Here is a 26,762-nt window from a genome sequence, read left to right on the forward strand (position 1 = left end):
CTAAAAAGATATGCCATGTACAGCACAGTAATTTTGTTCAGTTTTAGGCTACCTATATAATATTTACAAAATTCTATTTGTTTTTCATATATACATGACATAAATGGAACCAGAGAAGTCCCAAACGTAGGAACTCAATCAAAAATTATTATGCACATAGTCCTTATTGTGGTTTTGAAGAAGTGCCATTTGCACACAGCCAGAATTTTGGAGTGTGAAACAATTTAATAGCACAGGTTAGTGCTATTAATAGGCTGGTCTAAACTAGAGAAACACAGAACATGAAATTCATTTTATAGCATTCACCAATCTTCCATTAAGAGCTGTGGTTGTGAAATCATTTGTATGACATTAGATTAGAAGTCTGCAGTGGAATAAACCAGGCTTTAATTTTCAGAATGTGAACAGTCCCTTGTAGTTCAAAGAACTATCTCACAAACTCATAAATGGGGAGTCTAATAAAGCAATGTGTAAAGAAGGTTGCTGTTCATCTATGACCATCATGTTGCGACCATGTTGTTGCAATTCAGTAGCAAAACAGGCCTAGCAAGGGCTCCTCATGGAGACTTTCACTATGAAGGCTGGGTTTGCACAATATTATTGCAGCCCTATGTACAACAGGCAGCTTTATCCAGAAAAGCTGGCAAGTTCAGAATGGATGAGAATGCAAAACCACAACAGACTTACTTTAAATGATGCAACAGAATTTTAATGAGAATGAAAAGAACAAAAGTATATTGCAATATCAAGAATGTATATCCAAGATGTCAGAGTCAAATGCATTTTGAAAGACGCTGTTAAATGTCTCACTGAATTCAGGCACAAGTATGATCAAGTTGAGGATAACAAGCAATTGAACCCATGAAGGTATCAGGAAAGAATTCAAAAGAAAAAAGGAGAGGTGTGGAGCATGCAGAAGACACTGCACTGAACAGGATTTGTGAGAGCTGTCACTCCTCTGCTCACCGGTGAATCTGCATTTTGCACACTATTCAGTGGATTTTTCTGTTGAGTTTACCAGAAGCCACAGTTGCCACGGAGGTACCTGTTGTGCCAGTAGGAGTAAGGGCTGGAGTAGCCAGATCCATAGAGTCTACCATAGCCATACAGACCCCCGTAACCCAGAGAGCCCCCACAGCCATACAGACCACCGTAGCCTAGGGAGCCATACCCCCCATATCCATACAGACCACCATAGCCCAGGGACCCATAGCCCCCATAGCCATAGAGACCTCCATAGCCCAGGGAGCCATAGCCCCCATATCCATAGCCCCCATAGCCAAGTGAGCCATAGCCTCCCAGGCCTCCATAGCCCCCAACGAAGGGTGCTCCAGAGGATCCCACAACTGAATCCTGGGGGAAAGAGCTGAGGATGGGGCCGGGGAAGGTGACGACCACTGGAGGTGGCTGGATCACAGTGGTGGTATCAGGGCACTGGCGGACACATGGCTCATTGCAGGTGTCAGCGAGAGGCTGGGGGCGAGCAACGCCGCAGGCAGAGCTGGAGACCAGGTCGTAGCAAGACATCTTGTAGGGATGGAGGTAAGCTGTGACAGATGCTGATAAGTGAAAGAAAGTTACATGTTTAATGGGAAAAAAGAGTTTGAAATTTGGACACATGGACTAGAATAATGGCTTTATCTTTCAGGTCTTGCTTGTCCTTCCTTCTCTTCAGTATTTTCATGAAACACCTCTCCCTCTTGTAAATCAGCATTGCCCAAACTGCACACTAAGCAGTCAGCTCTTCTACAGTCTTATTCCTAATTTCTTACACTTGCTTCTCTTGAAGAAGTAGTTCTTTGTCCCACCCTGCTGCTAAACACTGCAAAAATATAATCCAGCACTTTACTTTGCAAATTACTTCCACTAAACTTTGCAGCCACTCTTACAAATGCCTGTGTCTGAAAGGTTGTTTCATGTTTGTTTTATCCTAGCAAAAACAAAGCAATGTAACCTGACAACCAGCAAAGCTCATGTGGTAAATTAATGGGTAGCTGGAAGAACAACTCTGGTATTGACTTTTTAACATGCTTCCAGAAGCAATAACTAATATCATGCTACCAGTATGCTGAACCTGCTTTAAACACGGACTAAATAAGGCATTCCCTGCCCTGAAGTGCTTGCAAAGTAGCTTGAGAGTCACAGGGTGGGTTAAAGATTGTCTGATTCCCCACATGAGAAACTGGCACACTCAGGTAACCTGCTGCAGGTAAGTATTTTGGGATGTGAGCTTTCAGAAAGACTTTTACCATAGGATCTAAGCCAATCTAAAATAAAATCTGTGGAAACCATTTTTTTTCCCCCTCCAGAACCAATGAGACATTAGAATAGAATTCTGGAGGTCATCTAGTCCAACTCCCTGCTTAAAGGAAGAGCAATGTAAAGGGTAGCCTAGGATTTCCTAGTTTCATCTCCTAGTTTTCCAGTACTTCATGCCTAGTTTTCCAATACTTCTTTAGACAATATTTCTCTATTCTTTCTAGTTGAGCTTGTCCCTTTAACAAACACATACATATGCACAGACACATATAACAAACATGCAAACTCCTTAACAACTTCCTAGTGATTGAATGAGCCTTCTGCTGATGTTTTGGAAGCTGCTTTGACAGCTCACATTTGTATTAGCAGGAAACAATAATTTTTGAATACTCTAGTTTTACCATTTTAAACCCAAATAGACGAACAATATCAAATAAGAAAAATTAATTCATGGCAAAATAATCCAACACTATTAAGAATCTTAGAATACTTATGAATTATTCCAACCTTAATTAAAACTGGCAGAAAAGATATATTTGAATTTTAGGAAAGAAAACACATAGAGGGATACTTACCCTTTTCACGGAGGTGAATAAAGCAAGTAAAGTGGAATGAAGGGCCCTGAGTTGGAAGAGCTTTTATACCATTCTCTAGACCATGGGGATCAGCCAGAGTGCAATTTGAGCACGTGCGTAATTGGGGCAAACCCCAAACTCATACAACACGTAGGTCCTCAAAATTTTGCTGACTGCTTGTTCATTTGTTATTCTAAGTCTCGTGAAATGTGATAGGTGCATTTTGTCATGGAAGCCTCTTTCATCTCAAGTGGCTTCATGTCCTATTCATTCCTGTTATCATTCCATTCACATCCTTAGCGTTACAAGAATTATACTAATGCTCTTCCTTGGCTTCTCCATTATTAATGGCAAAACCCATTGCGTGGCATGGTCGCTCGATGTGCACAGATTTTTCCATTAGATCCAGACTGTAAGACACCTGGAGATAAAATGGAGTTCCATTGGAACAGCTTTGGGTAGTCATTTTTATCTTGATCATTTGTGCTTAATGTGAGACCAATACTGCACCCAAAGGAAGTCATAGAAAATATCCTGTGGAGTTTAAATGGTTTTCTGTTGTTTTGATTTTGCTACTAACACAATGCTGGCCTCATCTAATGAACAAAGGACTTGAGGAAACACCTCTTGCCTTCTTTGTTGTGCATTCAGTTGTGGATTACTTACTCTCCCTGCCCTTATCCCAAAACCGGGCAAATCCTTCGGACCATATTAAGCAAAAGGCAGGAATAGAACATCCTTTTAAACTACTAAGATTTGTCTAACAGATCCCTCAGTGTATTTCAACCCAGGTTGGAGTCTAGAGGCAAACTAATAATTAACCTTTCTGTTCTCAAGATTTCTTTGTGAGGCATTTGACTGCCACATTTTCTAGTTTTCTGTCTCCTGACAGAAAATCATCCTCGCCTTTAGGGATCCAGGATTCCTGGGGTTAAGTCCATCTTCAGATCAGGCAATACTGAATACTTCTGAGGAACAAAATTAATGAAACGTGACTGGTGGAAACTTGCTAAAGCTACCTGGATATATGCCACGATAAAGAGAAAATCATTTACATGAATAAAGGCTGATAATTGATAGAATTGGAACATCTAAAGAAATGAGTCCTCTGTTTCTGTGGTCTGTGTGACTAAAAATGATAAGGATACACTGATTATACAGCTTGTGAAATGCTGTATTTTTTGTAAAACTTTGTATCTTATTCAAATCTAGACTATTAAATAAAAGGAAGGTTACCAAATCCTCAGTATTCATCCATGAACTGATTATACCAAGAACACAAATATCTTGGCTTACATACTTTAATGTGATGTCATTCAATAATTGCTAGATACCTGAATCCAGGTACATGCCTTCAGTCTAATGTAAGATTGTATTTGTAAACCATTAGTGGATAGTTTGTAGCATCTGAAAAGATTTGCTCCCTGAAAGCTTGAAAATATTATTGTCCAACAGAACTTTCAACCACCTCAAAGGCTAAGAAACCCACCTCATAATTTAGAGATAATCTGTGGCGTAGAGTCTGCAGTAGTAAAATGATACACCTGTAAAGAAGGGAAAAACCAGCCTTTGTTTTCTGTGGTGCACTCCAGGTGTGTAATTGTTCCCTGTTCCCAAGAAACTGCCAGTTCAGCCCTGTTCTGGACTTACGGCTTGCAGCCACAATAGTGTATTACAAGAGGTTATGAATTCCTGAGGATCAAAATCAATGAATCAAAGCACTTCTGTCACATTTCATTTTTTACACCAGAGGTTCCATTGGTGTAAAGATAAAACTTAGATTTCCTCAGATCTGTTAAATATTCTCAAATACCATCTTTGTACTGGCAACATCAAGCCAGCAATACCTGAAAAAAAGTCTCTTTGGGATCTCCTATCCCTTTAGTTAACTTCAGAAACTCATTCCTTGCTTATGTCCTAAAAACCAAAAGCCAGCTTGAGGAAGATGAAGGCTTCCCCCCCATCTTCTGTGTGAAATTCTGCGAAGTTAGTTCTACACATTTTTTTTTTTTTGCAGGAGAATGCAACTGTTTGAGCGATCGATGGATGCAGAAACTGATTCAGATCGTAGCTGAATGAAAAGAGCTCCCAACATGCCAAAATGAAGCATTTCTTTTCTTTTTTTTGTTCAAGTTAATTTTCAGTTTCCACATAAAACCTATTTAGAGACTGAAGCAAGTCCCTGGAGTTGCTGTTTCTCTTCTGAACTGAATTGTCCCCATTTTAGCCACTGTCAAATGCCACTGCAAAATAGCATTAACTCCCAACTTCGCTGTGTCCCCCTACTGTAGGTGGGGAAGCTAAATCACCCCCAACCTTCCTGTCACATTCACAGTCTTTACCTTTCATCCTGGCAGGTTGTAATATGAATCATATGCACTTAAACAAAAATCCTGTCCACGACAACAGTTTGTAATTTTGATAAACTCATGAGACACTCTCCAGGTGTTAATACAAGAGGAGGTGGCTTAATAATTTCTGTTGTAACTTCAAGGAAGCAACTGGAATAATTCCAGGTATTCATTTTCCCCAAATTGTCACAAGATGAAAGAATTATCTATAAAGTAATGTTTACATCCTTATACAAACAAATTTGAAAGGACTCATAAACGCCAATAATGAAAACAGCAATTTCATCATCTTGATGGGTTACACGTGTTTGAAATTGGGGCGGGCAGCTACCGTTGATCTTGTGCCTCCCAAACGCTCTGATATAAAAGCTCTTCTCTCTCATAGCTCTTCCAAACACTTCCCTTGACTTCTTGGTGACTTGGGTAAGTCTGATTCTTCTATATTGCTATCTGGGTATCTTTTTACTGCTGGTTTCAACTAGAGCTGATGCCCACCACCCATACTGTTGAGTGTATCTGCATTGCCTTGGGACAGAGATTCTAATGCTGGTTCTATGGTAGCAGATACACCTATTTGGTGCATGGGGACTTCTGGAGTTCTCAGTGTTAGAAACACTGGAACTTGGAGAAACTGGATGATGCTCTTAGTCATCTGGTATAGTTTTAAGTAGTCTTGCAAGGAGCAGGGAGTTGGACATGATGATACTTCTGTTTTCCTTCTAACTTGAGAAAATCTATGAACCTTACTTCAATGCATTTAATGTATTCCAAAGTTTGCACATCAGGTTCAGCATTTAATAAGGGCATCACCACTGCAGCCATTCATGCAACCTGAGATGAATGAGCAATGCTTCTGAGAACATTGTGTGTGTTCTGGTGTAGTAAATCTAGCTGTCGTTTTCTTTCTTGCTTTCATATTGTTCCTCAAAACACTGTTAAGGATTTATAGGACATAGTGAATGGAGAAGACTAAAATCACCCTTGGAGAAAATAATTTTAGAGGGGAGAATACAGGCTGAATTCTTGAGTTTACCAAAGAGTCCTAGTTTGTTTTGGGAATAATAATTTGAAATGAGTTTCAAATTCACTGGGGACTAAACCTCTATTTATATTGAAGCTATCCAGATTGAATTCATACAATGGCTGCATAAATGGAAATTGGGATAATAATGTTACCATGTATCCTTTATTGTCTTGTCAAATGGCTTACTTAGCAATCAGGGCAGTCACAGTCCTGTAATCTGTTGTTCCTACAACTCTCAGCAAAATTAGGACGAGTGGGAAGAAGAAGCTACTGTAATTAAGTTGTATATAAACTACTTCTCATGTAAACCTGCTGAAACCAAATCCAAGTTTTCCTACTGACTCATCAAGTAACCTTGGACAAAGTCACTTTGCTCTCTCTGGTTTTGTTTCTCAGATTTCAATTTAATGTGTAGAATTATATCAAAGTTTTTGCAGGAAATTTGTGAAGAAGAACACCTCAAGTGGTAGACATAACATTTCCCATCTGTTTTCATACCTGTAGACATCTTTTTGAGAATTTTTGAAAATCAAGGATAATGATTGCAAAATGGGAAACTGAAGTATTTACTCAAAATCCTGCACTTTGCTCATTATTTTAATGTAAACTGCTGACCTTTGAATTCTTCATCTTCTACTTAGTCTAACCAGTATTATGTGTCCCAGCTTACCTCCATCCCTACAAGATGTCTTGCTACGACCTGGTCTCCAGCTCTGCATGTGGTGTTGCTCGCCCCCAGCCCCTTGCTGACACCTGCAATGAGCCATGTGTCCGCCAGTGCCCTGATACCACCACTGTGATCCAGCCACCTCCAGTGGTCGTCACCTTCCCCGGCCCCATCCTCAGCTCTTTCCCCCAGGATTCAGTTGTGGGATCCTCTGGAGCACCCTTCGTTGGGGGCTATGGAGGCCTGGGAGGCTATGGCTCACTTGGCTATGGGGGCTATGGATATGGGGGCTATGGCTCCCTGGGCTATGGAGGTCTCTATGGCTATGGGGGCTATGGGTCCCTGGGCTATGGTGGTCTCTATGGCTATGGGGGCTCTCTGGGTTACAGGGGACTGTATGGTAGATCCTATGGGTTTGGCTCTTGCAGCCCTTACTCCTACTGGCACAACAGGTACCTCCGTGGCAACTGCGGCCTCTGGTAAATCCTACAGGAATATCGCAGGTGTGAATAACTGGCAACTGAGAGATACAACCTCAATCCACAGCAGTGGTTCCAAAGAAGATGTTGTGAAGTCCTGATCTCTGCCACCTCCTTGCTCTGGAGCTGGGAACAAACACAACATGCTTAATTTCTTTACTCTCTACTCATGGTCTTTTTGGTCTTTCTTCCATTTATGTGTATAATGAGTGGGGTAAAATAATTAATTTCCATTCTTATGAAATGGCATGTCACTGTCCAACCAAAGAACAATTTTGGAAGAAATTGCCTGCACTCAGATGCATATTCTTGATATTCTGCAATGCTTTTCTGTGAATGTTTATTTCCCATTAAAATGATTCTACTCTGCATCAAAAAAAACTTATGGTTTTAATTTCTTCTGCTATGAAATACAAGTCTCCTCTTTGTAAATGGGGAAAATTCACATTCTTACATAGGATGAAGCTCAGACTTCAAAAACACAGCTGAAGTGGCCCAGCTATCAGTGAAGTGAGTCAACCTTTGCTGCACTCAATGCATACATTTGGGAGCAGGAATCCTCCCTCCCCAGCTGGCCTGAGTTACAAAAATAACATTATATTTAGAAAGAAACCACACTAAATCTCCATTCCTTAATGATCTGCTTGAATGTCGTTACTGATTATAGCAGGAGCAGAGCTGGTGGCTCAGCTGAGACATGATTCAAAGCAGGTTATGGAGAAAGGGTGACCGACAAGGAGGCTATCAGGTGGGACGGATGCTCCTGTATCAGAAAGGGTTTAGGGCAGTGAAGGGTGTTAGCATGGAGCTGCTGAGAGAGGGTTTTGAAGGAGTTGTAGCAAGGAGAAGAGCTCTTCAGCAGTTGGTAGGTTGCCCAATAGGCCTTTTAGATGAGGAATATCACGGTAGAGGCTGAAAGTTGGAGTTGCTGAAAAGGAGGTTTTTGTTGTGAGGAGTTCTTATGCAGAAGAAATTAGGGAACACAACAACAGTGTTAAGGATACATGTGCAGGGTTGTGACTTTCTTCTCTTTTAAGCTTTTTGGGCACTGTAATTGTCTTCTACATTTCCAGCTCTTCTTGCTGGCATAGATGAATTAGCATTTGGGGTATGGAGTAGCTGTTTTTCTGTCTAAAAACACCCAATACCTTAGATTTCAGGATTATAGAGAAAGAGCAGTACCCACAATTCAGACTTAAAGTTCCATTTTATGGCCCAGAAAACTTCATTTCTTTAAGGATTTGATAAAATTGAATTCAATTTTCGGCACAGACTATTACTGAGGATAGAGTTTAAGTATTTGAGTGATAACCTGAAGTTCGAAGAGATTAAAAACAGATCTGGAAGAAATCCTTACTAAAATCTAATGTTTTTATGAAAGATCCATAATCTGCTGATTCATTTCTCCACCACTACTAATTTGTAAATAGTGGATGTATAACCAAGAAGCCAAATTCTTCAAAAACGTCAAGAATCTTTATCTGGAAAATGGGGGGGCAGGACAGTAGTTCCTTTTATGGCGAGGGCTTCACACTGCTTTTGTTCGTTTGAAATCCCTCATTCTTTGGGCAGGACATTCATCTTGGACTGTTACTGATGGCTGTTCAGGTTAGGTTTCTCTTAAGACAAATAACAATTGCAAAAGCACATGAAAAGAACACCAGAACATAGCAAATTTGATACAATAAACTTTTAATGACAGTGAGAAAACAAACAAATTTTCAGAGCCTCTAAGAACGAAACTGTTCTCCAGTCAGGGATACAGTCACATTTAATTGATTTTAGGTTTTTTTTCCTGAGTTTTAGCTGTTGATTTGAAAAAACAGGAACCATTTTGAGCAACTCTGTTGCATGTTCACATCAGTCAATATAGAAATATGATGGAAGAAAAGGCAGGAGCTGAAAGTAGAGGTTAAGAGAAGAAATGCAAAGGGGGCTAAGGGATATGTCTCACGGTCATGGAACAGAGCACTAGAGGTTCAGATCTTGTTAGCTCTGAAGCCATCACATCTCATTTGTCAGTTATACCTTGCCTGGGATATTTAGTAGAATTTAGCAGGGGCCGCAGCTGCCACGGAGGTACCTGCCAAACCGGTAAGGGCTGCAAGAGCCAAACCCATAGGATCTACCATACAGTCCCCTGTAACCCAGAGAGCCCCCATAGCCATAGAGACCACCATAGCCCAGGGACCCATAGCCCCCATAGCCATAGAGACCTCCATAGCCCAGGGAGCCATAGCCCCCATATCCATAGCCCCCATAGCCAAGTGAGCCATAGCCTCCCAGGCCTCCATAGCCCCCAACGAAGGGTGCTCCAGAGGATCCCACAACTGAATCCTGGGGGAAAGAGCTGAGGATGGGGCCGGGGAAGGTGACGACCACTGGAGGTGGCTGGATCACAGTGGTGGTATCAGGGCACTGGCGGACACATGGCTCATTGCAGGTGTCAGCGAGAGGCTGGGGGCGAGCAACGCCACAGGCAGAGCTGGAGACCAGGTCGTAGCAAGACATCTTGTAGGGATGAAAGTCAGTCTGTAAAACATAGTTGTTCATGTTAACATCAAAAAATATCAAACATTAGATTATGATGAAGCAGTCCAATAGCATATTAGTCATAAATCTGGGATGAAAACCTGTTTTCTATTGCTATTCCACGTAGCACTGTAATCTGGAGGTTAATTTTGACTTTGTCATCTTCATGTCATGTACTTTTTAATTGTATATTTGGTATTTCCAGATGAGATAATTTTTATGGTTTCTACTTAGTAAGTTTCATCTTTCCTGTTACAAACTCAGCAGAACTCTACTAAATGCAGCCACATATAACCATGTACATGAACTATTCTTAACCTTTTAAAATAGTCAAGGAACTCTTTGAAGCACTAAAAAGTTACAAGTTTGGGATTCAGAAAGGCTTCTTCTGGAGCCTCTCTTTACAGGACCCGGTAACAAATGAGAAACCAAACACTGTTTCAGCAGCAATCTACAGACCACTGGCAGCCTGGCAGTAACTGAAGAGGACTTGGTCCTAAGTTAAAATCAAGATTTCTTGACAGCAAGGTAAGCTTAGAGAAGTTTGAGAGAAATCTGACTTACCCAGTTCACGAAGGTGAGCGAGGTTGAGAGAAGTGGATGTAAAGACTTAATGCAGAGGGCTTTTATACAGCTCTGGTGATTGCCTGGAGGACATTGAGCATCCTATGCGTGAGCCCATAATTAAGTACCAACCCCAAATTGTAGGACACGTAGTTCCTCAAAGTGCTGAAACTGTTTTTGCTTATTGCTTGTGCGTTGCAGGCATTTCAAGCCCACACATAGCGTGACGTGCACACTCCACCACAGACCTCTCTATTATTTGCTGTCTTTATATGTGGAATTACATTTTATTATTCCATTGCTCTCTTTAACATTAAGGGAGGATTTAAGCTGACTTAAGATTCCTGCATAATTAGGATGACAGTCATATCTTTTGACCAGTGACAGGTCTTTTAGTGTAATCAGCAGTATACAAGGAGACAAAATGCAATTTCTTTTAGGATCTCAAACGAAGGCTGGAGACAACAAGGGTGGGAACTTTCCTCCTACAGGCTTAACGTTTCTACCTTGAGCTACTCAGTACAAGGCGAACACAATAGTTGGGAATATCTTTTAATGGCTTTTGGATGGTTCTCTACTAGCTGTCTTTCAGCCTTGGGAACAGAGAAATATTTCACCTGGAAATCCCAAGTCTATGGAAGATGATTTTTTCTGAGACGTTTCACTGAGCTTGTCCTTTATATTTTACCGTGTTTTCTTCTACTGTTATGTGTTAGACAGACATACCTAGGAACATAGGACTAAGAGAAGCAAGTACATCAGGCAACAAGACACAGATACTGAAAGGGACTGTAGCCCTGACACAATGAAGACAGGCTCCATTGGATCCTGTTTTGGTCTGGTGTTGGTTGGCTGGGGGTTTTTGTGGGTTTCTTTTTTTGTTTGGTTGAGGTTTTCTTTCCTTAGTCGTTCAGGGAACATTAGCAAATCTCTGTTTCTAGACAAACGTGCCCTTTAAAAATAAAATTTACTTTCTTTTTTGTTGAAGTCAAATAAACTAAGGTCCAAAAAGTGTTATAAACCATAAACTTATTATGGAAAGACCCAAGTGACCTTAACTTACCTATTTTAATGTGATTATCTCTCAATAGTGGGGTGTATGCATCCACCTACTTTATATACTTTTTATATTATTATGACGCAGTATGTATAAGCTAGTAATGGGTGTTCATGTGGTATTTCAAAAATCCCTTGGAATGTTCTCATAAAACTTTCAAATGACTTTTTGCAGTATTATAGCTCAGGAAATTTCCATATGTATCACCAGATTTGGAAAAGCTCATAATTAAGAAATAATATGTGGTCTGAAGATAACCACATTGATGATTATGATAACCATGATAATAATACAGTATTACAACAATGGCATAAACAAAGAAAGAAACCTCAGCAAAAGCCAGGATTTGCCTTTCCCAGCTGATTCCCACTTCATAATTGCTCTCTACTGAAAGATGCCACCAATATTGGAGTTAGCTGCAAGGTCAGCTTGTTGTGGGGAGTTCTTATGCAGAAGACCAAGATATTAATTCAATGTACACATCGATTATTTTAATCTTTCAATCCTGAGCATTAAAAGTATAAATATCTCTCCATTCAGAACTAAATTCAGCTTTATGCTGTAATTTGAAGGTCAGATTAAACGTAAGGCTGTTTTGGATATCTGCCACTGTGTGTTTGGGAATGCTCACAATACAATTTGATTCAGAGAGTATTGAGAATCCTGCATGGATTCCAATATGAACTGTATCAAAGTAATAATCAAAATAATCCTAAGCAAACAAAAAATATTGCTCATCCTCCTGAGGATTTAATGATAATCGAATCATAAACATGATAGACTGTGTTTTATTTTTAAGATAAGTTCTTAAACTTAAACTTAAACTTAAACACCTCACCACAGGTTTTTTTCTGATAAATGGCTGAGCACCATTTTCATATAAGACAGCAAAAGAAGAATATCCATGTATAAGCAGCTTACTACATGGTGCAGCTCCAAAGAGAATAGAAAACTGATATTAATTTCATGAATCATGTTTTAGGATGAAAGATGCATCAATTTCACCCATCATTCTTTTAGATGAAAGAGCCGCATGTGATGTAATGTGTGTGTTATATTAATGATAATTGAAATCAAGTCATAAACAAAAACAAAGCGCAACAATTTCATCACTTTGTGGAGCTATCAATACAAAAAATGTGCCGTGTCAACTAATTAGATCCACATTCACGAAACCAGCTTCTCATCCCTCAGGCATTCTAAACTGTATAAAAGCTCTCTCCACTCAGGGTTATTCCAACCTCTTCTCTTCTCTCCTTCTCAGCTAACTGGGTAAGTCTGAATCTGCTCTTCCCAGGTATTGGAATAGTTCTTTGCTCTACAATTTAATCTAGGATGGTCTTTTCCATTAAGAACTAGTGGGTAAAATTTTAGGTGAAATGATATATCTTACAAAAATGATGAAAGGTGTTATACACAGCTCTTCTCTGCCTTCAGGGTTGGCATTTAATTGCAAAGCCATCTGGAAATTTCTTGATATGGCAGAAAACTAAGTTCATGATTGGGCCACTTCCAACAGCTGAAGAAACGATGGGACTAGTTAAATGTGCATTCCTCTTCTCTGTATGGTTATATGGGTGACTGGAAATGACTTGAAAAAGTTTAAATCTTCATGGTTCACAAGGGAGATGCTGAGCTGAGAAGTAGAACTTCCATTATCTCCAGTTTATTCTACTACACATCGCTTAAATTGCTTTTATATTAATTCAAGATAATTGGGCATGGATATTACCAGAGATCAGGCACTGGCTAAGAGAGAGTATCACACAGAGGAATTGAGAACTCTTGGAAATTCTTTCCAAGAAATGTATTTAAGAGAAAGTGGGATCATAGAGGGAGTTTAAGGAGCTGACCGGGATTTTTGTGTCAAGGGGGGAAACTTGTTTGGGGTGGCAAGTTTTTCAGGAGAGTTCAGAACTCAGAATCAAAACACTATGCTGTTAAGCTGGTTGTAAATATCTCAGTCCCCTGATTCAATGTGTGGAAACTAGGGACAATAATCTTTGTAATTCCATTGTAATGTTCTCATCAAACAAGTTACTGAGCAAAATGAGTAATGACTTATAATCCCTTTTCTGACAAGTCTCAGCACAAAGGAGATCAGTGAGAAGGAACAGCTAGAGTAATGAAATCCAGCATAACAACGCATTCCACTCTTGGAGTTCTAGTACTTGATGATCTACTGAGTCACCAAAACATCTGAGTAAAGAATTTTGCAGTTCTACTTCAATTTTAATTTCTAAAAGACAGCAGTTACCTGGTATAGTTCAAAGCGCTCTTGTCTGAGGAAAGGCAGTGAACTCTATAGCATTTTGATGTATGTAAATAATTCTTGTACTTGGTAAAATCAACTCTTTTGTAGATTGAACTCCACCCCTACGAGATGTCTTGCTACGACCTGGTCTCCAGCTCTGCCTGTGGCGTTGCTCGCCCCCAGCCCCTTGCTGACACCTGCAATGAGCCATGTGTTCGTCAGTGCCCTGATACCACCACTGTGATCCAGCCACCTCCAGTGGTCGTCACTCTTCCCGGCCCCATCCTCAGCTCTTTCCCCCAGGATTCAGTTGTGGGATCCTCTGGAGCACCCTTCGTTGGGGGCTATGGAGGCCTGGGAGGCTATGGTTCACTTGGCTATGGGGGCTATGGATATGGAGGCTATGGCTCCCTGGGCTATGGAGGTCTCTATGGCTATGGGGGCTATGGGTCCCTGGGCTATGGTGGTCTCTATGGCTATGGGGGCTCTCTGGGTTACAGGGGACTGTATGGTAGATCCTATGGGTTTGGCTCTTGCAGCCCTTACCGGTTTGGCAGGTACCTCCGTGGCAGCTGTGGCCCCTGCTAAATTCTACTAAATGTCCCCTGATCAAAGAATGACTGGCGAATACATGATATAGTTTCGATCCTCAACTGAGCTCCTGAGTAAGGGGCAGAGCATCAAAGACTTCCACTTCAGTGGAGTCAGAACAGTTCCATAAATTACACTTATTTCCTTCTTTGTTTCATCTCCTCTTACTTGCCCCTGCCAGCTAAATGTGTCAGCTCCACCATCCTAGAGGATGCCTCCTTCTCCCTGAAACTGCCACCTCCTGGGAGAAGTCTGAAGGAACACTTCTCTTGAAGCCTGGGAGGACAACATATCTGCCTCTGTCTTATGTGTCTTTCTCCATTGCAATAAAACAAGTCTGCATCCAACACCTGCCTCTGCACCTTTCTGTCATAGCCCAGCCTGGCCTGAAGGGTTCCCTGGCCCTGCTGTGGCATGAGACCCTTCCAGCCAAGCCGCAGCAGTCTCACAGTCCTGGCAGCAGGGCTAGGCTGAGCTGCCTCTGGGGACACCCCAGAGCCCTGGAAGCTCTGGCCACATATGATCTTGCTCCTAAGAATCCTCTCTGCCCAGTCTTTCATTGCTACTCAGCTGAAAATAGTGTCTCCCCTACACTAAACACTCCAGTTGTCAGACATCCAGTAGTTAGCACAAATTTTATTTTCACTAGTTAATTTAGCGCTTGAATTCCTTTTTATTTTACATCTTCTCAAGTGATGCACTAGAAATCATCAAAATGTGACCACAGACAAAGTAAAAAAAATGTTGCCTGAAGTTCTGTCAAAGCAAATTCTGAAAAAGAACAATAGGAGGAAGGTAAATAATAGGAAGCAATTTTTAAGATAGGTATCTGATGAGCAAAGATCAAGCACTGCCTCTTTTTTGTTAATCACTCCTGTGATAACAGTTGCCTCAGGGGAGTTTTGGCTGAGTGTTTTAAGTCATCTGGGTGAAGTGAAAAGAATAGGAACTAACACATTACAGAGGATTTACCTGAGGATTTCACTGAGACTCTTTCAAGGAACAGCTCCACATGTGTAGGTAGAATTTCTGGAGCCTATCTCAGTGTCAAGGAACAGCAAGCTTGTTTTTAACAGGTAACTTCAATGTTCCCCACCAAATGTAACTGGATATGTCAGACGGATGGATATGTGCTGTAAGAAGTGACAAGTTCAAATGAAAATTTGTCTTCAGGACACACAAATCTCACTTTTAAGAAAACACTGTTTTATTTTACTGATTAGCTAGTATTTATTGAGAATATTTTGACCAAAGAGAAGTTATTCACTGAAGGCTCTCCTGCTTCATCCCCCTGTCCCAACACTGCCTAACCTCATGGCCCTGTGATTTTGGGGAAAGATCAGGAGAGGTGGCAGGGGTGTCTGGAAAGGGACTGGAGCTTGCAGGACTCAGCTGAGAGCGCAGCTGCTGACCCATGAGTGTCTGGGATTTGTGAAGAACCCAGCAGCTGAGCTGCAGAAGAAAGTCTCCTGTCTTTGGGGCACCAAGAAATGGCTCTTTGTCCCTGCTGCTGCTTTCCATGTTCAAATGGCTTGAGGCCACTCAAGGACACTGCTGCTGTGAATTCCCAGGAGCTCAGCAAACCACCTCCTTGTTCCTGCAGCACCAGCCCTGCATCTCCTTGGCTCAGGTGCCTTTTTTGTGCTGAGAAAAGCCCTCTTTCCTCGCAGCTAGTTCAGCCCAGGGCAATTCCTGCGACAGCTTTACAAAACCACCCCTGTATGCCCCCCTCAGATATTGGAAGGCTGCTACTAGGTCACCACACAGCCTTCTCCAGGCTGACCAGTCCCAGCTTTATTAGCCTGTCTTCATAGAGGAGGTGCTCCAGCTTCCTCATCATCCTTGTGGCCTCCTCTGGACTTGCTCCAACAGCTGCATGTCCTTCTCATGTTGAGGACACCAGAACCCCTCTCTGTTTCCTCTCTGTTTCTCTTCTGCTCCACATCAGGATCCTTGCTCTAACACAGAGCTTATAAGAGGTACTTCAGTGTAAATCATACATGATCACAGCTGAACACTTGACCCCCAACTGCCAACTTTTTCCGCTGATTCTCTCAGTAACGCAGTGTCAGACAGGTACCAGCAAGCTCCCAATTAGATGTATATTGTGTCAGACAGTAAGTGCCTAGCCCAAGATAACAAGATTGGTGAGAGCTATTAGCACCCAGCTGACATGATTACATAGCTTTTATTTGGGCTGGATGCCTGTTAAGGGTGATCTCATGTCTGGTTGCAAAATAGTACATAGAGATGCACTTCTATCAGTGTCTCATGTTATATGGGAGTTAGAGGAATGGAGAGAGTTTACTACATTGGTTACTCAAGGATAACTCTCAGAAAACCTCTATTTCCATTAATGACATTGATGCATGATTTAGGAGTGTTCTGTTCTATCTGCTGTTAATATAAAGCTGAGTGACATTAAGCAGGAGGGAATCAGGCTTTAAGACAGGAAAAACAAGATGGCTTAACTGATGGGAATAGCAGTAATGTTATTCCCCAAATGTCAGTAATACAGTGCAAAGCCACGTGGCTGCTGACTAGGGAGAAAATATCTGGTGTAACACAAACTATAATCAGAAAGAAGTGACAGAAGATGAAAGTATCTGAGTAGCCCCAATAAGTGATGGTAAGGTACAAGGAGATGACATGCTCTTGAGTGAATCCATGCTAAATATAGAATCCCACAGAGTGGTGGTACTGTAAAGCAGAACCTGTAGAAGGAGGGGGAAGAGCACACCTAATTTTGTCCTCACTGCCAATGTGCCACTACTTCTCCAAAAGAAAATGTGAATCCAAGAAACGTGAATGGCACTAATCTGAAGTTAAAAGAGCTCACACGTACAACAGTAAGAGGCAGAATATTGTTCTGGGATGGGTCATAAAGAGGAAGATTAAAAAAAAAATGATTTGTGTTTGATTTTTGACCCCAAGGTAGTTATAAATTCCCTCAATATCATATGGTAACAGTTTTATAAAAGTATGAAACTTTGTTCAGTGAGAGGGAAGCATTATATGTCCTCCTGAAAAGCCAGTAGCTAAGGCAAGACATTCTAATACATTAATATTATGGCCCACATATATACCTGCACACGTATTCATACATTAGTATGCACATATGAAGAGGCATCTATAGCTCAGTGACCTGCTGCCAATTCATTGCTACAATTCTGCAATTAAAAAACACCTCTCACCAGTTAGGGAAAACTTGCAACAAGCTGAAAAGCAAATGGCTGGAGCAGAGCAGGAGAAACTAGGAATCACTTTTCCTCTCGTAGATATGGTAAGGTACATGATATCCCACGGTACATTAAGGGGATTAAAACATCAACCCTCGACAGTTACCAGGCACAAAAATTCAGAAAAAGAGAGACGAAGTTTTGATGCAAGAAAACTTTATTGTACCCAAAGGGGTAGGAGAGACTATCAAAGACCTAGTATGCAATTCTGAGAGATATTGGCTGCCCTGCCTTAGGGGAAGCAGAGGGGTCTTCTCCAAAGCATGGCTTCTGGTTTCGAATGCCCCACTGGTGAGGCATTCCAGATCCCCAGGACTTGACACATCAGACCTTCAGGGCCATATGCGTGAAGATCCTGCCTGAAGTAACAGCAGACAAGAGAGGAGAGGGGAAGTGAGCAGAAGGCAGGAGAAGAGGACAGTGATAAGGGGAGGGCATGTGGCATTGCCATAAGACCAGGCTTTAGCCAAGGCTGAGGATGCTAAGCACTCCTAAGGGCTATCTGCACACCATCTCACCACTGAAGGGGTGGGGGTGAGGGTGGCTTGGCTCTAGCAGGAGCCACAGGAGTTCCAGGGCCTCTGGATGTAGCGGGGCAGAGCCAGAGGGCTGCAGGCGGCAGGAGCGTAGGGTCTGCCAAAGGTGCAGAGACCCCCCAAGGCCTGAGTGGCCCCGGCACTGTAGAGGCCTCCCAGCCCCAGGTTGCCTCCAAAGGCGGGTGCTCCGGAGGAGCCCACCACGGCTTGCTGAGGGAAGGAGCTGAGGATGGGGCCGGGGAAGGTGACAACCACAGGCGGTGGCTGGATGAAGGCTGAAGAGTCGGGACACTGGCGGGCACACAGCTCGTTGCAGCTCTCAGCGATGGGCTGGGGGACGGCCACGCTGGTTCTTGGTGGGCACAGGTCGTAGCAAGACATCTTGGTGTGAGAAGAGAGGTGAGCCTGCAATACCAAGCAGGGGTGTCATGAGTGAGGGCTTGATCCTTCCTAGTTAAGAATCACTGTTCTTCTCATGCTACCCTGCAGATACAGGGGCCAGAGCCACGGCCTTGCCTGCACTGCCCAATGCTTGTCTTTCACCCGTCCATTCCCCATCTACGACCTATTCTTCACGCACAGAGTGCGCACAATCCCTTCCCCAGAGCCTGTGCTGATCCTGGCTCTGCTTGTCCTCGCCAAGCGGCTCCATCCTCCCTCCTGCCACCATCATTTAGGGCTGTCTGCCGCCCCCCCCCAGCCTGCTCCCCGGATCGCCACTGTGCCAGACATCTCCTGGATAGGGAGAGACTAACCGGACTCAACCACTGGAAGCAGAGCCCCGCAGGCACTCACCTACCCTTTTCCTGAGCAGAGCAAGGCAGGAGCGATGGATGCCAGTGCTCACCCTGGCCAGGGCTTTTATGCCTGGCTGGCGAGGGAGGGGAGCAGCGGCCGCGCTGGGGGCACGTGGCTCATGGCGGCCAATTCGCGGCCTCCTCCCTGCGTGGTGCGGGGCTGTTTTGCTGATGCCGTTTGCTCACCAGCCCCAACCCGCTCTATCAGCTCCAGCAATTACCCTGCTTGGTCGCTTGACAGCTGCCACCTCATGGGTCAGATTGTCCCCACTGGCTTTTCATTATCTGCGTGTGTTAGAGGGCACGCAGCGTGACAAAGGCTGACTGCAAGTGCCATGCGTGCCATGGCTCTTCCTCACGGGCTTGACCTCAGAGTGGCCTCAGGCCTTCATTGCAGAGCCACAGGGCATACGAGGGCGCTGAGCAAGAATTTGCCTTGTCAAGGCCTCCCGCACGCCAGTGACAGTGTGATGTGTTCCCAGCATCCATTATCTGCAGAAGCGTGAGGTTACGAAATGTCAAATCAAAGGCATTCCTGTGGGGATCCGCCTGCTCAGCACTGAGTATCGCTGCCTGCTAAGAGCAAGGGAGCGGGCTCCCATATGCCTGCAGGCACTGGCCATTGACCTCTGCCAACATGGGCCAACAAGAGTCCTCATGCTCTTCTTTCCTGAGGTGCGTGGCATAATGAGCACAGATCCCCACTCAGGCCCAAGAATCGGAGGATGTGGCCAGCCCCGACCCAGAAGGTCCTTGACAGAGTTGAAGGAACACTGCTGTGTGTGGGAGATGTTAGCTCTCATGTAGCCCGCAGAGCAGAATGGGGAGGGAAGGAAACCTGGAAGCAGAATGTGCTGTTCTGGCAAGGGGATGCTGACTCAGGGAGGGGCAGGAGCCAGACAGCCCTGTCATCATAGGACACAAGGTGTTACCAATTCTGCAGATTGGCCCAGGCAATGCTGAGCCATGGCAAGGCTGGTATAAAAGCCGTGCCTCTGCCATTCTCTCCCAACCACCACTCTGGTCTCCTTCTCCTTGAGGAACAGGGTAAGTCTGTGAGCGCTTGTCCTTCTGGCCCTGTGCACCAGCCCCAAGGTCTCCCTCTTGGGAGTTACCCTTTGCTGCTCTCTTACAACCTCTAACTCTTGCAGAGCACCATCCCATCGCACACCAAGATGTCTTGCTACGACCTGTGCCCACCGAGAACCGGCGTGGCTGTCCCCCAGCCCATCGCTGAGAGCTGCAACGAGCTGTGCGCCCGCCAGTGTCCCGACTCTTCAGCCTTCATCCAGCCACCGCCTGTGGTTGTCACTTTCCCCGGCCCCATCCTCAGCTCCTTCCCCCAGCAAGCCGTGGTGGGCTCCTCCGGAGCACCCGCCTTTGGAGGCAACCTGGGGCTGGGAGGCCTCTATGGTGCCGGGGCCACTCAGGCCTTGGGGGGTCTCTGCACCTTTGGCAGACCCTACGCTCCTGCCGCCTGCAGCCCTCTGCCTCTGCCCCGCTACAGCCAGAGGCTGTGGGACACCCGAGGATCCTGCTAGAGCCAGGTCATCTCCACCATGCCCATTCTGGGGTGAGGTGGCATGCACGGGCTACTGAGGAGTGCTGACCATCCTCATCCCTAGCCAAGGCCTTGGTAGCTGCCACTGTCGCATGCCCTTCCCTTATCCTTGCCCTCTTCTGCTCTCTGCTCTCCTCCCGTTTCCTCTCTCGTCTCAGCTGGGGCAAGATCTGCACGTAAAAGGCCCTGAGGGGGCTGATGGACCAAGTCCTGGGGATCTGGAATGCTTCAGCAAGGCAGTATGCCAAGCTTGAAGCCCTGCTCTGGAGACATTGCCTCTGCTTCCTCCAGCAAGTGGTTGTCAGCCTCTCTGGGATTTGCCCTCCGGTTCAGTGACAGTCTTTCCAGCCCCGCTGGGCACAATAAAGGTTTCCTGCATCTAAGCTTTGTCTCCCTCCCTTCTTCTCCCAGCTGGGGAGACCATGGAGGCAGGTTCCAGGCAACTGTGGGAGGGCAAATGCTGGTGCTGAGATGCCCATCTTAGGTGAGGGTGGGTGCTGGTTGGTCATGAAACGTTCAGGCAGGATGGAGAAAAGCTTTTGGTGGGTCTGGCAGGAGCCGGAGAGAGGGCAGAGATCTAGATAGGCTCAGGCAGTGCTCTTGTGCCTGCTCTCCGCCGCCTGGGAGTGGCACCAGCTCCAACAGGTTGCAATGCTCTGCAGAAACAATACAGCATTTCCAGGCATCTGCAGAGGGGAGACTTGGCGAGAGAGAGTATTAAACCCTGTGCCAGCAACGTGGCATGAGTTGTGAAGAGCAGTTTGTCAGGAAAGGCCCTGGGAGTGCATAGGGACACCATGGGGAGCAGGATCAGAAAACATGCCTTGGCCAAAAGTGTTCAGCTGCACCCTGTGTTACAAACATTATATGTAGTGGAATCCTGCTTTTCTGGAGATGGCTGTACATCTGCTGTTGACGGCAAGCAGGAAAATGTTGTCAGGACAGGGAGTATCTGTCCTGTGGCAAGGGCATCAGAGAGCTAGCTTAAATACTGCTCATACAGAGGATGCTCACAGGGTCTAATCAGTGCTCACACAGGTCTGAAGTTAAGCTGTCAAGCAGCAGGAGTTAGGCTCTTTTCAGAGGTGTCCAGTGCCAGGACTACAGGAAATGGGTTCCAGGGAAACCTCAACTACCCAAGGCAGTTTTTCACGGTGAGGATGAGCAAGCACTGGAAGAGGTTGTCGTGGATCTTATGGAGTCTCTGTGCTTGGAGGTGGACAATAGCCTCTGGACATGGTTCAGGGCAGCCAGATCCAGGTGATCTTGCAAGAAGCAGCAGCATGACAAGATGCTTTCCTTGCAAAACACACTCCCACTTTCATCAAGCTGTGATTCTTGTGCTTAAGTGTGTGCATCAGGGAAACAAGTTGGCTCAACCATGTTGGTCTGTGCTTGGAGTGAGCAAGAGAAAAAGAGAAGGAAGGGGAAGAAGAAGAGGGAATAAGCAGAAGGGTAAAGGGAGGTAGAAGAGGGAAGTGGTGGAATAACACAGGGTGAAATGACCCAGAGAAGGGGAGAATAGATAGGCAAAGGAAAAGGGGTAGGAAAAGGGACAGGAAATGGAATTGAAGGCCCTCCATCTGCTTTCTTCCGCAGCAAATCAAGCAGAGCCAAGGAGGCACGCAGGGCTGGAGTCACTGCAGACATTGCCCCGGAGCGCCTCTAGTCCCTGGTGCAGAGCCAGTCATGCGCAAGGAGGCTGGAGGTCTGCAGACGCCTTGGGCCTGCGTGTCCCCTGGCAAGGGAGCAAGCGCATTCAGCCTGGGCTCCTGGAGCTCAGCTGTGGGGCTGTGTGTGTCAAGAGCTCCCGAAAAGCAGCTAAGCCTGGCTTTGCTGCTGCTGGGGCTGGGAGACTACCATGGCCTGTCTGGCAGAGCTCTGAGCAGGACGGGGAAAGCCGGGTAGCCCAGGCTGGTCTGTGAACAGAAAGGTGCAGAGGCAGGCATTGGATGCAGGCTTGTTTTATTGCAGTGGAGAAAGACACACAAGGCAGAAGTCGGAAGGTTTTCCTTCACGGCTTCTGGAGAGGTGGTCCTTCAAAGTTCTCCCACCAGGAGGCTGCTTATAGACAAGGAAGTTTCTTGTGGGTTTCTGGTGGATTAATGCATTTGGGCACAGGCAGGAGTAAGGGGGAGGAGAAGTGTCATTGAGAGAGGGAAAGCAAGGTAAGAAAAGGAGGAGGCCTAGGGGTGAGTTGCCCCAGGAAACGTGGAGAATATGGGGCTGGCTCTAGCAGGAGCCACAGGAGTTCCAGGGCCTCTGGCTGTACCGGGGCAGAGACAGAGGGCTGCAGGCGGCAGGAGCGTAGGGTCTGCCAAAGGTGCAGAGGCCACCCAAGGCCTGAGTGGCCCCGGCACCGTAGAGGCCTCCCAGCCCCAGGTTGCCTCCAAAGGCGGGTGCTCCGGAGGAGCCCACCACGGCTTGCTGGGGGAAGGAGCTGAGGATGGGGCCGGGGAAGGTGACAACCACAGGCGGTGGCTGGATGAAGGCTGAAGAGTCGGGACACTGGCGGGCGCACAGCTCGTTGCAGCTCTCAGCGATGGGCTGGGGGACGGCCACGCTGGTTCTTGGTGGGCACAGGTCGTAGCAAGACATCTTGGTGTGAGAAGAGAGGTGAGCCTGCAATACCAAGCAGGGGTGTCATGAGTGAGGGCTTGATCCTTCCTAGTTAAGAAGCACTGTTCTTCTCATGCTGCCCTGCAGATACAGTGGCCAGAGCCACGGCCTTGCCTGCACTGCCCAACGCTTGTCTTTCGCCCGTCCATTCCCCATCTACGCCCTATTCTTCACGCACAGAGTCCGCACAATCCCTTCCCCAGAGCCTGTGCTGATCCTGGCTCTGCTTGTCCTCGCCAAGCGGCTCCATCCTCCCTCCTTCCACCATCATTTAGGGCTGTCTGCCCCCCCCCCCAGCCTGCTCCCTGGATCGCCACTGTGCCAGAGCTCTCCTGGATAGGGAGTCCCTCACCGGACTCAACCACCGGAGGCAGAGCCCCGCAGGCACTCACCTACCCTTTTCCTGAGCAGAGCAAGGCAGGAGCGGTGGATGCCAGTGCTCACCCTGGCCAGGGCTTTTATGCCCGGCTGGCGAGGGCGGGGAGCAGCAGCCGCGCTGGGGGCACGTGGCTCATGGCGGCCAATTCGCGGCCTCCTCCCTGCGTGGTGCGGGGCTGTTTTGCTGATGCCGTTTGCTCACCAGCCCCAACCCGCTCTATCAGCTCCAGCAATTACCCTGCTTGGTCGCTTGACAGCTGCCACCTCATGGGTCAGATTGTCCCCACTGGCTTTTCATTATCTGCGTGTGTTAGAGGGCACGCAGCGTGACAAAGGCTGACTGCAAGTGCCATGCGTGCCATGGCTCTTCCTCACGGGCTTGATCTCAGAGTGGCCTCAGGCCTTCATTGCAGAGCCACAGGGCATACGAGGGCGCTGAGCAAGAATTTGCCTTGTCAAGGCCTCCCGCACGCCAGTGACAGTGTGATGTGTTCCCAGCGTCCATTATCTGCAGAAGCGTGAGGTTGCGAAATGTCAAATCAAAGGCATTCCTGTTGGGATCTGCCTGCTCAGCACTGCGTATCGCTGCCTGCTAAGAGCAAGGGAGCGGGCTCCCATATGCCTGCAGGCACTGGCCATTGACCTCTGCCAATGTGAGCCAACAAGAGTCCTCATGCTCTTCTTTCCTGAGGTGCGTGGCATAATGAGCACAGATCCCAACTCGGGCCCAAGCATCGGAGGATGTGGCCAGACCCCACCCAGAAGGTCCTTGACGGAGTTTGGAGATGTTTGGAGGAACACTGCTGTGTGTGGGAGATGTTAGCTCTCATGTAGCCCACAGAGCAGAATGGGGAGGGAAGGAAACCTGGAAGCAGAATGTGCTGTTCTGGCAAGGGGATGCTGACTCAGGGAGGGGCAGGAGCCAGACAGCCCTGTCATCATAGGACACAAGGTGTTACCAATTCTGCAGATTGGCCCAGGCAATGCTGAGCCATGGCAAGGCTGGTATAAAAGCCGTGCCTCTGCCATTCTCTCCCAACCACCACTCTGGTCTCCTTCTCCTTGAGGAACAGGGTAAGTCTGTGAGCGCTTGTCTTTCTGGCCCTGTGCACCAGCCCCAAGGTCTCCCTCTTGGGAGTTACCCTTTGCTGCTCTCTTACAACCTCTAACTCTTGCAGAGCACCATCCCATCGCACACCAAGATGTCTTGCTACGACCTGTGCCCACCAAGAACCAGCGTGGCCGTCCCCCAGCCCATCGCTGAGAGCTGCAACGAGCTGTGCGCCCGCCAGTGTCCCGACTCTTCAGCCTTCATCCAGCCACCGCCTGTGGTTGTCACTTTCCCCGGCCCCATCCTCAGCTCCTTCCCCCAGCAAGCCGTGGTGGGCTCCTCCGGAGCACCCGCTTTTGGAGGCAACCTGGGGCTGGGAGGCCTCTACGGTGCCGGGGCCACTCAGGCCTCGGGGGGTCTCTGCACCTTTGGCAGACCCTACGCTCCTGCCGCCTGCAGCCCTCTGCCTCTGCCCCGCTACAGCCAGAGGCTGTGGGACACCCGAGGATCCTGTAGGGCCAGGTCATCTCCACCATGCCCATTCTGGGGTGAGGTGGCATGCACGGGCTACTGAGGAGTGCTGACCATCCTCATCCCTAGCCAAGGCCTTGGTAGCTGCCAGTGTCACACGCCCTTCCCTTATCTTTGCCCTCTTCTGCTCTCTGCTCTCCTCCCGTTTCCTCTCTCTTCTCAGCTGGGGCAAGATCTGCACGTAAAAGGCCCTGAGGGGGCTGATGGACCAAGTCCTGGGGATCTGGAATGCTTCAGCAAGGCAGTATGCCAAGCTTGAAGCCCTGCTCTGGAGACATTGCCTCTGCTTCCTCCAGCAAGTGGTTGTCAGCCTCTCTGGGATTTGCCCTCCGGTTCAGTGTCAGTCTTTCCAGCCCCGCTGGGCACAATAAAGGTTTCCTGCATCTAAGCTTTGTCTCCCTCCCTTCTTCTCCCAGCTGGGGAGACCATGGAGGCAGGTTCCAGGCAACTGTGGGAGGGCAAATGCTGGTGCTGAGATGCCCATCTTAGGTGAGGGTGGGTGCTGGTTGGTCATGAAACGTTCAGGCAGGATGGAGAAAAGCTTTTGGTGGGTCTGGCAGGAGCCGGAGAGAGGGCAGAGATCTAGATAGGCTCAGGCAGTGCTCTTGTGCCTGCTCTCCGCCGCCTGGGAGTGGCACCAGCTCCAACAGGTTGCAATGCTCTTCAGAAACAATACAGCATTTCCAGGCATCTGCAGAGAGGAGACTTGGCGAGAGAGAGTATTAAACCCTGTGCCAGCAACGTGGCATGAGTTGTGAAGAGCAGTTTGTCAGGAAAGGCCCTGGGAGTGCATAGGGACACCATGGGGAGCAGGATCAGAAAACATGCCTTGGCCAAAAGTGTTCAGCTGCACCCTGTGTTACAAACATTATATGTAGTGGAATCCTGCTTTTCTGGAGATGGCTGTACATCTGCTGTTGACGGCAAGCAGGAAAATGATGTCAGGACAGGGAGTATCTGTCCTGTGGCAAGGGCATCAGAGAGCTGGCTTAAATACTGCTCATACAGAGGATGCTCACAGGGTCTAATCAGTGCTCACACAGGTCTGAAGTTAAGCTGTCAAGCAGCAGGAGTTAGGCTCTTTTCAGAGGTGTCCAGTGCCAGGACTACAGGAAATGGGTTCCAGGGAAACCTCAACTTCCCAAGGCAGTTTTTCACGGTGAGGATGAGCAAGCACTGAAAGAGGTTGTCGTGGATCTTATGGAGTCTCTGTGCTTGGAGATGGACAATAGCCTCTGGACATGGTTCAGGGCAGCCAGATCCAGGTGATCTTGCAAGAAGCAGCAGCATGACAAGATGCTTTCCTTGCAAAACACACTCCCACTTTCATCAAGCTGTGATTCTTGTGCTTAAGTGTGTGCATCAGGGAAACAAGTTGGCTCAACCATGTTGGTCTGTGCTTGGAGTGAGCAAGAGAAAAAGAGAAGGAAGGGGAAGAAGAAGAGGGAATAAGCAGAAGGGTAAAGGGAGGTAGAAGAGGGAAGTGGTGGAATAACACAGGGTGAAATGACCCAGAGAAGGGGAGAATAGATAGGCAAAGGAAAAGGGGTAGGAAAAGGGACAGGAAATGGAATTGAAGGCCCTCCATCTGCTTTCTTCCTCAGCAAATCAAGCAGAGCCAAGGAGGCACGCAGGGCTGGAGTCACTGCAGACATTGCCCCGGAGCGCCTCTAGTCCCTGGTGCAGAGCCAGTCATG

The 26,762-nt window shown here is 46.6% G+C and overlaps 8 protein-coding genes across 8 annotated transcripts; 4 read left to right on the top strand and 4 right to left on the bottom strand.

The window, feature by feature from the left end:
* Nucleotides 1-1,014: 1,014 nt before the first annotated feature.
* LOC133262845 (scale keratin-like) lies at nucleotides 1,015-1,527 on the bottom strand. Its single transcript, XM_061442340.1, has one exon. The coding sequence runs from the start codon at nucleotides 1,525-1,527 to the stop codon at nucleotides 1,015-1,017; it is 513 nt and encodes a 170-aa protein (XP_061298324.1).
* Nucleotides 1,528-6,894: 5,367 nt separating this feature from the next.
* On the top strand, nucleotides 6,895-7,359 carry LOC133262906 (scale keratin-like). The gene has a single exon (XM_061442418.1). The coding sequence runs from the start codon at nucleotides 6,895-6,897 to the stop codon at nucleotides 7,357-7,359; it is 465 nt and encodes a 154-aa protein (XP_061298402.1).
* Nucleotides 7,360-9,407: 2,048 nt separating this feature from the next.
* Nucleotides 9,408-9,866, bottom strand: LOC133262827 (scale keratin-like). Its single transcript, XM_061442319.1, has one exon. The coding sequence runs from the start codon at nucleotides 9,864-9,866 to the stop codon at nucleotides 9,408-9,410; it is 459 nt and encodes a 152-aa protein (XP_061298303.1).
* A 4,025-nt stretch (nucleotides 9,867-13,891) lies between these two features.
* On the top strand, nucleotides 13,892-14,350 carry LOC133262826 (scale keratin-like). Its single transcript, XM_061442318.1, has one exon. The coding sequence runs from the start codon at nucleotides 13,892-13,894 to the stop codon at nucleotides 14,348-14,350; it is 459 nt and encodes a 152-aa protein (XP_061298302.1).
* Nucleotides 14,351-18,143: 3,793 nt separating this feature from the next.
* LOC133262828 (scale keratin-like) lies at nucleotides 18,144-18,509 on the bottom strand. Its single transcript, XM_061442321.1, has one exon. The coding sequence runs from the start codon at nucleotides 18,507-18,509 to the stop codon at nucleotides 18,144-18,146; it is 366 nt and encodes a 121-aa protein (XP_061298305.1).
* Nucleotides 18,510-20,091: 1,582 nt separating this feature from the next.
* LOC133262831 (scale keratin-like) lies at nucleotides 20,092-20,466 on the top strand. The gene has a single exon (XM_061442324.1). It carries the CDS (start codon nucleotides 20,101-20,103, stop codon nucleotides 20,464-20,466), a length of 366 nt encoding a protein of 121 aa, XP_061298308.1. The 5' UTR covers nucleotides 20,092-20,100.
* A 2,129-nt stretch (nucleotides 20,467-22,595) lies between these two features.
* Nucleotides 22,596-23,108, bottom strand: LOC133262829 (scale keratin-like). Its single transcript, XM_061442322.1, has one exon. The coding sequence runs from the start codon at nucleotides 23,082-23,084 to the stop codon at nucleotides 22,719-22,721; it is 366 nt and encodes a 121-aa protein (XP_061298306.1). The 5' UTR covers nucleotides 23,085-23,108; the 3' UTR covers nucleotides 22,596-22,718.
* A 1,568-nt stretch (nucleotides 23,109-24,676) lies between these two features.
* On the top strand, nucleotides 24,677-25,108 carry LOC133262907 (scale keratin-like). Its single transcript, XM_061442419.1, has one exon. It carries the CDS (start codon nucleotides 24,686-24,688, stop codon nucleotides 25,106-25,108), a length of 423 nt encoding a protein of 140 aa, XP_061298403.1. The 5' UTR covers nucleotides 24,677-24,685.
* Nucleotides 25,109-26,762: the final 1,654 nt, after the last annotated feature.

This window comes from Pezoporus flaviventris, unplaced genomic scaffold (genome assembly GCF_033815535.1).
Source record: "Pezoporus flaviventris isolate CSIRO_AGI_PZ_B2104156 unplaced genomic scaffold, CSIRO_AGI_Pfla_v1 ptg000225l, whole genome shotgun sequence".
NCBI classification, from domain to species: Eukaryota; Metazoa; Chordata; class Aves; order Psittaciformes; family Psittacidae; genus Pezoporus; species Pezoporus flaviventris.